Here is a 12,498-nt window from a genome sequence, read left to right as displayed (position 1 = left end):
ACTTACCAAAAACACCCCAACCTCCCTCATAATTTTGGTTCAGAAAAGAACGCGTCCAACATTTTCACAAGAGTTAAATGCCATTTTAGTCCTTTACTCCTTTTGGTTGGATATTTTGCTAGTTTAGTCCAAAGGTTTCATTTTTCGCCTGTGGGTCCAAAAAAGTTTCACCATTGCCGTTTTAGTCCACTAGGTTAACTTCTTCCATTTTTTCTGTTAACGAGAAGAGCAATTCGTCATTTTATATGTATTTTGTTAACTAGAAGGGCAATTCAACCATATAAAACGACCGAATTGCCTTTCTTGTTAACAGAAATAATGGATAAAGTTAACCCAGTGGACTAAAATGGCAACGGTGAAACCTTTTTGGACCCACAAGCGAAAAATGAAACATTTGAACTAAACTAACAAAATGACCCAAACTATAAGGATTAAAATTGCATTTAACTCTTTTCACAAAACCCTAAAATTGTTGGTAGACCTTTTAACCTTTAAACAAACACAAAGGGTCATTTTTACAATTTACCAACAAATATATATTCCATTCTCCCCTTCCATCTTTTCAAACTTATACTTGCTCCTTTTCCGGTGTTAACATTCGCCGGCGATAACAAATGGCTGTTCCGGGCAGACACAACGGCATGATGGACGGTGACGACGATGAAGACGGAATCCTTTTCGTAGAAGAAGGAGCCTTGCCGGATAATGACTTTGAAGACACCCCTCCCCACCTCCGCGACCTCGCCGCCGCCGCCGTCCACGGAGATGTTGACGCACTCCGTCAAGCCCTAGGTATATTGTTCTATATTTTTTATACGTTTAATTATTTACCTGCCGATTATTTGTTCATGTTGTTGTTGTGAATTGAATAAATTAAATGTTTTGGAAGTGTAGAAATTATTGTTGTTTGATTGTTTATTTTAGGGTTTAGTAGGATCCTGTACAAATGAAATTAACCTACTAAACATACAAATAACTTGAGTAATTATTATTACTCAAGTTATTTGTATGTTTAGCACATTAAGGGGCTGTTTGGCAACTTTTGAACGGGTAAGTGTTGAACTAGTAAGAGGAAGAGGTCTGACTCATTCAGTGCTGAACTGTCTGAACCATTAAGAGCTAGTATAATGCTTAACCGTTCAGATGCAAATGTCTAACCAATTCAGAAAAGAGGTCTTAACTATTCAGACTCAATTTAATGCTTAAGCATTCAGAGGTAAATGTCTGAATCATTCAGACATCTGCTCGCGAAACAAACAGTCTAAACCATTAAGTGCGGATTAAGAGCCTCATTAAGAGCTAAGCAAACAGCACCTAAATCTATTTCTATTTGACCCTAACAGTGTATGAGTTAAAAAATGAAATTAGTGTACAATTTTAATATAAAGTTTGCAGATTGATGATGGTGGTACTTTTGAATTCGGATTGTATATTACATTAAAAAGGTTCTGAACTTAGGAGTTGTTGGTGAAGGATATTGTTGTTCTGGGTGTTATAACTTATGGCTCCTTTTTCTAGCATTATGTTTTAAGAAGTAAGAACCTGTGTGTGTGTCATAGTGATTTGGGAATCGAAAATGTAGGTGAAATCTTGGTTTAAGAAGGCGCAGGCCTCATGTAGTTCTGGGACAAAGTTAGGGTCTGTAGGAGGTCTACATGTAAAAACGACAAAGGTATGAAGATATTATGAAATGGTTACTTGATAAATAGGTTGATACGTAAATAGACGAGAGAGACGCAACTTATGATGTAAATAAAGCTTATTTGGCTGCATAGTTGTCAATAGCGATCGTAGCGATCGCTATAGCGCGTTACGTAGCGTATAGGTCTAGTGTCGCTATTAGGGTTGTAGCGATGGATAGCGAGAATAGCGACTTTTTATTTATTTTTTTATTTTTTCTTAATATAAATAGTAATATTAAATATAGCTATAAAATAGCTGGATTTTAGGTTTTGTCAAATATACATGTAAAATAGCATATATACCAGGGTATTTTGATATAATATACATATAAACTTAAAAAAAATCTAGTGTATCGCTATTTATAAAATAGCCGCCCGCTATTTATCGCTATTCGCTATGTAGTATATAGGTACCTTGTCGCTATTCACCCTTAACGACTATGTTTGGCTGTACATAGATACGCGTGCCTCGCACCTTGGCTTTTGGGACCAAAACGTCTCGGAGCACTGAGCGTTTTTTTAAACCAAGGGTGGAATTGAAAAAAAGAATTAAATTGGGCTGCACTCAAAATATCTACTCATATACTCTTTGTTGCTCTTAATTAAATTTTACTTTGGAACACCAAAACGCGTTCGTTTGAACGAGTTGTGAGATACTGCCATGAAATGGGTAAAGTTTGTTACAGTTGATGAATAGTTGCGGTTCTTAGTTTCTATGTGGACAAATAAAGATCTTTTGTTACTCTTATAATGATTTTTTTCCTCTGGTTCAACCAAAATAGATAATTTGGATGGCAGCATCGATGAGCCAGTTGAGGATGGAGATACTGCACTTCATCTCACCTGTCTCTATGGGCATCTGTCCTGTGTCCAGGTATATACACACACACACACACACACACTTTGTTTGGAAATGTTTTCTATTTCACTTTTCGCGAACTTTTTAATCAAAAATTACCTTTTTGCCCATTAATAGTCATTGTCGATCCACAAGATTACTCTTAAGTCTTATGTTGCATTTTAGATTTTTAGATACTTGACTGATAATTGAAACACTTCACCGAACTAGTGTGAGCGTAAAAGGTTTGACCGTTTGACCAACTAATCAACTATAACCATGATCGTTTTCATTTAGCTATTGCTGGAAAGGGGAGCTTCAGTGGAGGCTAAGGATGAAGATGGCGGTATTCCTCTGCATGATGCTTGTGCTGGAGGTTAGCCATAGTCTCTTTATCATTTATTTTATAAAACTTAAAGTCTTAAATTGTGTTATTTGCTTATAATATGTGCTCACTTGCAATTGCAGGATTTATGGAAATAGTCCAACTCTTGATTGGTAAAGCCGATTCTCCAGAATGCTTGAAAAGAATGCTTGAAACAGTTGATGTAGAGGGCGACACTGTAAGTTAACATTTATTTCTAGCAATGGTAATACTTACAATCAACGAAACCAACATGTTAGGAATTTCATATATTAATTTCTGATCTTGGGACAGCCTCTTCACCATGCGGCTAGAGGGGAACACAAGGAAATCGTTCAACTTTTACTTTCACTGGGGGCATCGATTAGTAAAACAAATGTGTATGGAAAGGTTGGTATTTGATTTGTTTGAGGTTCACGTGTTTTTTTTTTTTCGTTTATTTCTGGTCACGTGTGGCTAATGTGTTGAAACTTGACAGACCCCGGGAGAGCTAGCAGAACCCAATACAGAAACTTGGGCGATCTTAGAAGCTGCAGCTAGAACGAGTGCAGTTGCAGCTCAGGTTTAACGATTATATCTTAAAAGTTTTGGTTTTGTTTGCTGAGACTTGAGATAGCTTATCTTCATGATCAAATGACTGTATGATTAAATATTATTTTTGGTAGTCTATGACATGATTGGTGGGAGGCCATGACTCCCGTATTCGATAAACGTGCCATGTTTGGGTTGACATGTACAACTTGATTATAACCCATTATCCTTTTTGACTCGTTTGGATAAATGCGTTAAATGGGTTGTGTTTGGGTTACAGGATTTTAAATACGGCGGGGTTACGTTGATGTCTTTGACACAAATAAATATATGACTGTTGTGAGGTTTTTAAGATTTAACCAACCAACTTGACACAACCACGCTCACCTAAAAATCACTTGTTATTACTGGACAAATTCACAACCACCAATTTGAGTGCAAGTTATTTACACATCATAACTGCATTACATCACAAAACACCGCTACTTGTCTTGTTGCTATTCCGGGGCCAACTCAAGGTTTCAAACAATAGCATGATCACAACTTTACATGAGGAATCGGAATTCCTTTTCACCTTTTCTTCCAAGGGTAGATACGCCTCAAACACAACCCTAATCACATGAAGAAATCGTAGATTTACATGTATTTTTTGGAATTATTAAAAAGCTCACAAGATGGGTTAGACAAGTGGAACCATAAGACATGTTTTGGAGCATCTTTATGAGCAACAACCACTGCTAGATGTTCTAGCCTGGTGCTCTGGTTTCTGCTTCATTACATTCTTCACAACCGTAGACCCTTCTTCTAGAAGACTCGGGACCTCCATTATCTGTAATAACAAGTTGGGTCAAATTGGGTTGACCCGCAAACACTTTTTTTGTTACTTTTAACATTAGGATTGAGAGTGACAATACGATAACGATCTGAATCTTTGAATAAAAGCGACTTAACCTTTTGTGCAAGCTCTTCAAAACATTGATGTACATTTTCTTGAGTTCTAGCACTACATTCAAGAAACAAACAACCAAGCTCTTTTGCAAGAGCAGCACCTTCTTCCCTGCTTACAAACCTTTCCGAGTCCTGAAATGGAATTTCTTAAAACTAAACAAATCTAAAAGTGAAATATAACAAAATTCATAATAAAGCCATCAAAACTACACACAAATAGAAGCATATTAAGCATTGAAAATGGAATGTGGAGGATTACTTTGTCAACTTTATTTCCAACAAGCATCTTCACACAGTCTTGATTAGTGGAGTAAAGATCCACTTCTTTGGCCCATATTTCAGACAAGTTTGTGAATGTTTCTCTCCTTGTAACATCATACACTGTAACACATACAGTGTTCAATGTATCACTATATGTTAGTGTGGCGCAAGAGTTAGCATTATGTAACATTCTATATCCATAATATGATCCGAATAACAATAAATCCACTTAAGCTTCAAAGGTATGTGTTAATAATATTATATGTGTAGTCATATTTTACAATGAGTAAATTACGTTTTTGGCCCCTGTAGTTATATCACTTTTACTATATTAGCCTAAAATAAGAATTTTTAACATATCTGCCCCCATGGTTTCTATAACTAACCATTTTGGCCCCTAAGTCTAGAGATCATGGGGGCCAAAATGGTTAGTTATAGAGACCATGGGGGCTAAAATGGTTAGACTTAGGGGCTAAAATGGTTAGTTATAGAGACCATGGGGGCAGATATGTTAAAAATTCTTATTTTGGGCTAATATAGTAAAAGTGATATAACCACAGGGGCCAAAAACGTAATTTACTCTTTTACAATTTTGGAATTTGGATATTAATGAAGTGATTTGTGTACCAAGAATAATTCCTTGGGCACCTCTGTAGTACGAGCTGGTCAATGTTCTAAATCTCTCCTGTCCAGCTGTAACAAACAAATATCAGATGACAAATCAGGAACCATTGATGGATACTTTCAGTGGAATTTTCACACATCATTAGTATGTTTGTTTCTAAAATTTCACTTGCATGCTTTGATTATTATGTGGGAAAAAAAGACAAAAGATAAAATGTAATAATGTATACAATCAACATTGACATAACTGCATGCAAACATAAAGCAATTGTCTAGATTCAACTTTTTAGAATCATTGTTAGAAAAAAAAAAAAAACAAATTAATAGTGAGAGTTTATATACATAGTTAATTGTTTATAGGTTTGTGTTCTCCTTAATAAGAGTTACGCAACGAGCTAAGATGTATCTAAATTAGAGCTAAGGTGAATGTGATATGGTGTTTGAAAGAGAAATTGAAAGGAGAGAATGCAACGCTCCGACTGGCTTGTAAAAATCATGCTTGTGAGTAGGCACGACGACATAGGGACCAAAAATTTTCTCATTTTGTACCAGCAACTCACCTAATAGATTTTGCTCAAATTTAACGGTACAACCAAGCTGTTTGGGGTTTAAATACAAATTAAGACATTTAAGTGTAGTTTTAAAGAAAGTTGGTGATCCCTAGCAATATCAAACCTTGTTCTTAAATGTATTCAATCAATAAAATTCAACGCATACCTGTGTCCCATATTGTAAGTTTTAATCTTTTCCCGCTAACTGTAAACAACTTTATTTTGAAGTCAACACCTGCTCAACAAATAAAGAGCAAATTAAGTAGAAACTAAAACTGTTAACAAGCAAGACACAAAGAATCTCTTATTGTTCTTTAGAAGATTTGCAACTTATACATACGTATAGCAGCGAGCCATTAGCATAGTTGTCAATAGGGAATAGGTGACAATAACGACAAGCTACCTATATTTCATGTTTAACAAAAATAGCTAAAATACGCATCTAACAGTTGAGATTTTTTTTTTTTTGAATGCCAAATTTGGATTACTGACTGACCACAGTATCATCGTGCCACCAACAGAACCACCCGATCATATCCATCTCCACTAGGCAATAATGCCTATACACCAATTAAGGGGGAACCCTTGTGGGAATCGAACCCAGGATCTAACAGTTAAGAAATGAATCATATATCCTGTGAATTAGGCAATTCCATATTTACACCATTGAAATCATTCCTTAACGCTAAATAGTAAACACGCTTCTTTTTACAATGGTTGTTTATATTTATTAAAAGAGACCTAAAATCTGCTATTTAGTTGCTAAACATCATATAGCGACATAGTATAGCATCGCTACGCTATTCGCTATAGCGGTTAACCAATACCGCTACTAACAACTATGGCCATTAGGGCGATAATTAAACTTAGCGTTTGCTTTAAATGACCATCAAATCTATAGAAACAACACAGAAATAGCTCATCCTATGTGCCAGAAATTTGTTTAGACACTCAATAGTACATTAGTACTGAAGTACTGAGCTATAAAGATGAACAGACAAACATAACATGCCATCCCATTAATGATTAATGTCCTGAAGATGGTCAAATGCACTTAACAATATACAAGATCCTAACTTAGTGATAAATTGCAGTACAAGTGGATACCGTACTGAACCAATACCGACCGAACATCTGTACCAGTATTCATTTTTATAGTTTTCAGTACTAGTTGGTTAATTGGTTTAGTATTCTCAGAAATTTTGCACTACTGGTACCATACTACCAATGTTTTAAAAACCGATTTTTAAGTCGTACCGAGTTAGTCTCAGAAATGGTTTAACCGGGCTATAAATCCATAAAATACGATTTCTAACTCAAAAAATTATCCAAAACTACATCATTCCATAATAAAAATATTACAAAAGTTCATCCATAATATAAAAATAATCCAAAAAATCACTATCGCTACCTTTTAGGTGCTAAGTTTTACTAAGAAGGTAGATCGTCACCTTTTTGGGCGCATAATAAAAGATTAAAAGTCCAAATTTAAACAATTGGCCCTGTACCGGTACACCATTTTAAACCAACATAACCCAATTTACTGGCGGAACTTCTTTGCCGTTCCCTCAGTTTACCGGTATGATTCATGCCGGCCAAGCTTCCGCCATCCGGTTCAACCGACCGGTTTTTAAAACCTTGCATCCTACCATAATCAGTACCTTCTTTGGTTTGTTTTAATTACTCTTTGCATACTTGTACAATTTACAACAAAATCCATACCTATTTTGCTTAATCAAATACTAAGTTATAGAAACTACAATTCTGAAAAATAAAACTAATCATCAAAATTAAACATATCAAAGTTAAGAAAACTCTGAATGCACATCAAAACCACATCAATTCAGTTAACAAAAAAAGTATTCATAGAATTCAAAACAAAAATGGAAAAAAATTATTACCAATAGTAGGAGCTAGATCGTCGACGGTGTTGGAAATGAAACTGACGAGAAGACTGCTTTTACCGACACCAGAATCTCCTATCAATAATATCTTAAACGACAGATCGTAGTGACCGGACGACGAACTCATGTTGCTGAATCCAAAATCTGGTTTCTGTATCTATCTATATATTCGGACAACCAACAGGTGTGTGATCAATATCTGCACAAATAGTAGTGAATAATACTTAGGAAACAGAATCTACATCAATTGCGTCAAATATGTGTGGATGAAATTGATAGTGAAAGATGGAATCTAGAGAGAGAAAACAGCGGTTACCTGAGAGAGAGAGAGAGAGAGATGAGATGTTACTTTTCTGGGGACTGGAAGTGAGATGGGAATCCGGTCATGAATGGCACGTTTCAGTTTTCAGTTGCTTTGTTTCTTCTACTCATAGATATTTTCTTCTATTTTATAAAAAAAAAAAAAAAAAAGTTTTATTAAGCTTGCTTAGTGTTTTCAAAGTTTAACTTATCTTAAATAATGTTTGTGTAGGTCACCGAATTATGCAAATCTATGTTATCTTAATAATAAATTTGGTTGTCACGATGTTGAAAAGGAAAATAATCATTATATCGTTTAATTTACTTTTGATATTTTAGTGCATTTGTATTTTATATTATAAAATCTCTACTTATTTTGATGGCTGACAAAGCAAATATATATAACTAAAGTTGAGTTGGTCGTGAGTTACTTGAACAAGCACATTGTTTAAATACATATAAAGAAGGATATTGGATTAAAATAACCTTAACTTTCACAATTTTATCAATAGCATTTCCAACTTACGAATTGTATCACGTTACTCTCAACTTTCAATTTATTTTTCTTTAGCACTCTCAAACTAACTAACTGAACTCTAACGTAGTTAGCTGACGACAGATGCCACATAACCAAACAAGTGTCACGCCAGATTAGAGGTGTACAAAAAAAACTGGTTTTAGAATCGAAACCGGAAAAAAAACCGAAACTGTTTTTTTTTTAACCGGTTTTTTTTATAACCGGTTTTTTTTAACCGCCGGTTTTTATACCGGTTACTATTCTTGATTTCAAAAACCGGTTATTAACCGAACCGGTTATTAAAAAACCGGTTAAAACCGGAAAAAAACCGGTTTTTTTGGGAAAAACCGGTTAAAAACCGGTCCCAACCGGTTGTACCGGTTATTGTTTTGGACCTCAAAAACCGGTTATTAACCGAACCGGTTATTAAAAAAAACCGGTTTTTATTTTGGGTGAAAAAAACCGGTTTTTTTTTTAACCGGTTTTTTAAAAACCGATTAACCGATTTGTACACCTCTACGCCAGATGTCAGGTCATAAAAAAACCACATCAAATGTCATGTCACTAAATAAGTGCCACATTAGATGCCATATCACTAAGTTAAATAGCACATAATTTAATTATAGTTGTAAGACATAATTCAAACAAAATTATAACGTGATTAGTAACGGGTGCTAACCTTGATCGTAAAAGTTCGGGTTGTCACAATTTGAGCATCTCTTTTCTTCTATATCTATCTTGTGTGTGTATTTACATAACTATCTACATACTTAAATGCTTAATTACCGATAATGAGTTAAACATGAGCCAAGCTTGAGTTTTAGAAATTGTTAGCGAGTTGCCGAGTTGGCTTTGAGTTTTAGAAATAGGGTGCGTGACGAACTGAATAACTTGGTTCGGCTCATTTTAAATATGGCCCGGATAATTGTTTGCTTTTAATATGAGAAGATATTTTTTACTGGTTTTGTTCGAGTGTTTTGGATATAATTTTTTTCTGTGCACAAAAATACCTAGAGGTTGTAAGGGCTACGCGTTGTCAAGAAAATTCCGAAGTGGTTCAATCATAAAAATAAGTGTTTTGGATATAATTTAGTACATGCTCGATTTGACTAATTAAGAGTGTTGGTTAAAATAGTACATGTTCGATTTGACTAATTAAGAGTGTTGGTTAAAATACGAGTCGATTCTATATAAAAAATAAGTTCAATTTGTGGGCCTTATTTTTTTAGGGGTTGACTCTGTAACACTATAAGGTGTGGAGTGGTTTAGGTTGGGGACATTGCTCGACATGTGAAAGGTGTGGGCTCCATCAGTCCAGACCAAAAAAAAAATGAGGTGTGAAAGGGGCGTGGCCAGACAACATTAGGATGCCAGTGGCATTCCTTTTATTATTTTTTTTTAAAGTTGACAATTTATATTAAAAGTATATTACATTAATTTAAAAAAAAACTATATAAAGCACAACCCATAATAAAAAAACCTACTTATTAAATGCTAAAAAGAAAAACTACTTATTATATCCTACAAATTAAAAAAAAACTACAGAGTACGAGAAATATTAAAGTGGGCAACCCACTTAGAATTCGTATTCGCATCGTACTTGTACTCGATCTTCGCAATTTCAAGTCGGTCGTCGTTGGTCAAGTCGCCCGCAGGGACACGGTCGAAGCAAGTTTTAAAGCGATCCAATTTCGGTTTGAGCTCACACCATTTGTGTTAACACACGTTTAAGTTGTGACGCGTGTTGCCGACGTGTTGTTGGTATTGTTGAAACGCTCAACCCCAATACGCGGTTTGACCACGTTGTAGAGTACGTTGGGCATCGACAATCGATGTAACAAGTGCGATTTCTTCCTCTTCGGTCCAATGCACCATGTTTACCTTCGTTTTTTTCTTTTTTGTGTGGTGCGGGTGAAGAAGATTGGGAGAATATGGTGCGGGTGTGGTGCGGCGCAGCTTGTTGCCCGTTTACCAACTATCTCGATGTAAATTATTATTATCCATATATATTATTGTAAAAGAGAATATGGTTTGGGGTTGGGTATTTATAGGTATAAAATGTAATTTAAAAAAAAAACCCCGATTTGGCATATGGGTATAAAATGTAATTTAAAAAAAAAAAACTTGGTTTGGCACAGCGGCTCTCCCCCACTGTTCAAAAAAAATGATTGTTTGACCTGGCCACCCGAACGGTCCAGTTTCTTTAGCCATCCAGAGCCCGCCAAGTCACCCAACTCCCCCCCCCCCCCCGCCCCACGTCAGGCAGAATAGCCACGCCAAGCGGACAACGTCAAGTCCAACGCCGAGCCAAGGTAGTGTAGCCGCCGTTAAACCCCCTTCCATGCCCCATACCCACCAGTCTAATATGTTGTTGGAACTGTTATTTATATTTGTCCTTTTTTTTTGTTTTTCATAAATTAAATATGAATAGGTTAATTAGGATTTAACGTCGTTTAATTCTCAAGTTTTGACAAAGAGAGCAAAGAATTGGTATTTTCAATAGTTTTCTTGTCACTAAAACTCATCCAAACTATATGTTGTTTAGAAATAGTGAACATAAAATGTGTGTCATCATATTCTTTCTTACATGTTAGAATCTAAGCTCGTAAAAAACTTTTCTTTTACAAAAGAAATCCTGATTTTAAAATCCACTTATACCTAAAAAAAGGTTGAGGAGACTCGGTACTCGGTTCACCCCACGCATGTTCCAATGTCTAATAAAAAAATGTTATCACAAAGATAAAAGTAACATATATAAAATACAATAGTCTAAAGTTCTTTTAAGGAAGCTATTTTCATATGATTATTACTTTATGTTATGTGGTTTTAACCTTACATCCTACATCCATCCTACTTGATAGTAACGTTATACCTTTTTATTGAAAAAAAATTAGTTGTATCAACTGAATATAAATAATTGTGTTTTTTGTTTCTTGATATATAAAAACCAAACATGTTAGAAAGTTAAAAAAGAGAGTACATTTTTTTAAAGGTGTGAATTATTCACGAATGTCGGGAGGTCTAGTATACGATGTCTTAACCGGGTTTGCACTAGAGAGCCCCTTCGCACAATAGATCCCCTATTTAAATCCTCTAATGAGAACCTCTATCATCCAGACTCGAACTTGGGACGTGCTCACCACTAGAGCTCTAGTGATAGTTAAAAAAAATTGGAAGGGAGAAATAGCATGGGTATGATATGATGATAGGGAAACCCACCCCCACAAATTCAGGCGGAAAGGATAGTTATGATGTGAAGAAGCTATTATGGCATGTAGGGCTTACCAAATTAAATGTTGTTTACTAAATTTATTTTCTCGTGGGTCACCTGTTTTGGGTTGGCTTTTGCCTTCATTTTTTTTTATTCTCTGAGTAAAATGGTAAAGTGAGTGGTAGTTTAGACCACTTTTGTCGATTTACTCAAAAAATGAAACATTTTGTATCTACGTTTCTAAGGTTTCATTTTTGTTCTCATTTTCATATATTTGGCAACTGAGTTAGAATTTTATGTTAACCTCTCTTCTTTTTGTCGTTTTTCTCATTTAATTAAAATATATTATGGCATAAAACGACGACTATACCCTTCATTTAAAGGAGGAAAACGACAAAAAAAGAGAAGTTAACAGAAAATTCTAATCCAGTTTGCCAATTGAATGAAAATGTCAACAAAAATAAAATCTCGGGACCCAAATACAAAAAGTTTCATTTTTGACTAAAGTGACAAAAGTGGAAAAAACTCAGTGACTATGTTGGCATTTTACTCTTTTTTTGGTATATTTTTTTTTAAGAAAACAACACAAATGGTGGTGAAGTTTTATGGTTCACTAGTTTGGTTTCGCGATCGATCTTTTTTATAAAGAACCAGTCGGTCGCTTTAGGAAATTTTAAACCATATTAAACGGTTTGGTTTATGCATATTTTTTTTAGTTTTTTTATTTGGGCTGCATAAGATTTCTAGTTTTAATTTTTTCCGTATAA

General features: G+C 35.0%; 2 protein-coding genes across 2 annotated transcripts; one reads left to right on the top strand and one right to left on the bottom strand.

Moving 5' to 3' along the window:
• Positions 1–536: 536 nt before the first annotated feature.
• On the top strand, positions 537–3,654 carry LOC110898384 (poly [ADP-ribose] polymerase tankyrase). Its single transcript, XM_022145166.2, has 6 exons — positions 537–792; positions 2,465–2,556; positions 2,818–2,896; positions 2,989–3,083; positions 3,179–3,274; positions 3,363–3,654. Exons 1-6 carry the CDS (start codon positions 615–617, stop codon positions 3,450–3,452), a joined length of 630 nt encoding a protein of 209 aa, XP_022000858.1. The 5' UTR covers positions 537–614; the 3' UTR covers positions 3,453–3,654.
• A 144-nt stretch (positions 3,655–3,798) lies between these two features.
• Positions 3,799–8,176, bottom strand: LOC110898385 (ras-related protein RABC2a). Its single transcript, XM_022145167.2, has 7 exons — positions 8,020–8,176; positions 7,701–7,902; positions 5,966–6,034; positions 5,252–5,317; positions 4,623–4,744; positions 4,367–4,495; positions 3,799–4,244 (listed from the first exon to the last, which is right to left on the bottom strand). Exons 2-7 carry the CDS (start codon positions 7,828–7,830, stop codon positions 4,134–4,136), a joined length of 627 nt encoding a protein of 208 aa, XP_022000859.1. The 5' UTR covers positions 7,831–7,902; positions 8,020–8,176; the 3' UTR covers positions 3,799–4,133.
• Positions 8,177–12,498: the final 4,322 nt, after the last annotated feature.

This window comes from Helianthus annuus, chromosome 13 (genome assembly GCF_002127325.2).
Source record: "Helianthus annuus cultivar XRQ/B chromosome 13, HanXRQr2.0-SUNRISE, whole genome shotgun sequence".
In the NCBI taxonomy this organism is placed as follows: Eukaryota; Viridiplantae; Streptophyta; class Magnoliopsida; order Asterales; family Asteraceae; genus Helianthus; species Helianthus annuus.
The sequence above is the reverse complement of the archived record's forward strand: the minus strand, read 5'-3'. Positions and strand labels throughout refer to the sequence as shown.

Coding starts and splice junctions, on each gene's coding strand:
- LOC110898384 (XM_022145166.2), top strand. CDS start 615: ATGGCTGTTCCGGGCAGACACAACGGCATGATGGACGGTGACGACGAT. Junction 2,557..2,817: donor GGCATCTGTCCTGTGTCCAG/GTATATACACAC, acceptor GTTTTCATTTAG/CTATTGCTGGAAAGGGGAGC. Junction 3,084..3,178: donor TTGATGTAGAGGGCGACACT/GTAAGTTAACAT, acceptor ATCTTGGGACAG/CCTCTTCACCATGCGGCTAG.
- LOC110898385 (XM_022145167.2), bottom strand. CDS start 7,830: ATGAGTTCGTCGTCCGGTCACTACGATCTGTCGTTTAAGATATTATTG. Junction 5,318..5,965: donor ACTTACAATATGGGACACAG/GTATGCGTTGAA, acceptor TGTTTGTTACAG/CTGGACAGGAGAGATTTAGA. Junction 4,745..5,251: donor TGCCCAAGGAATTATTCTTG/GTACACAAATCA, acceptor TATGTGTTACAG/TGTATGATGTTACAAGGAGA.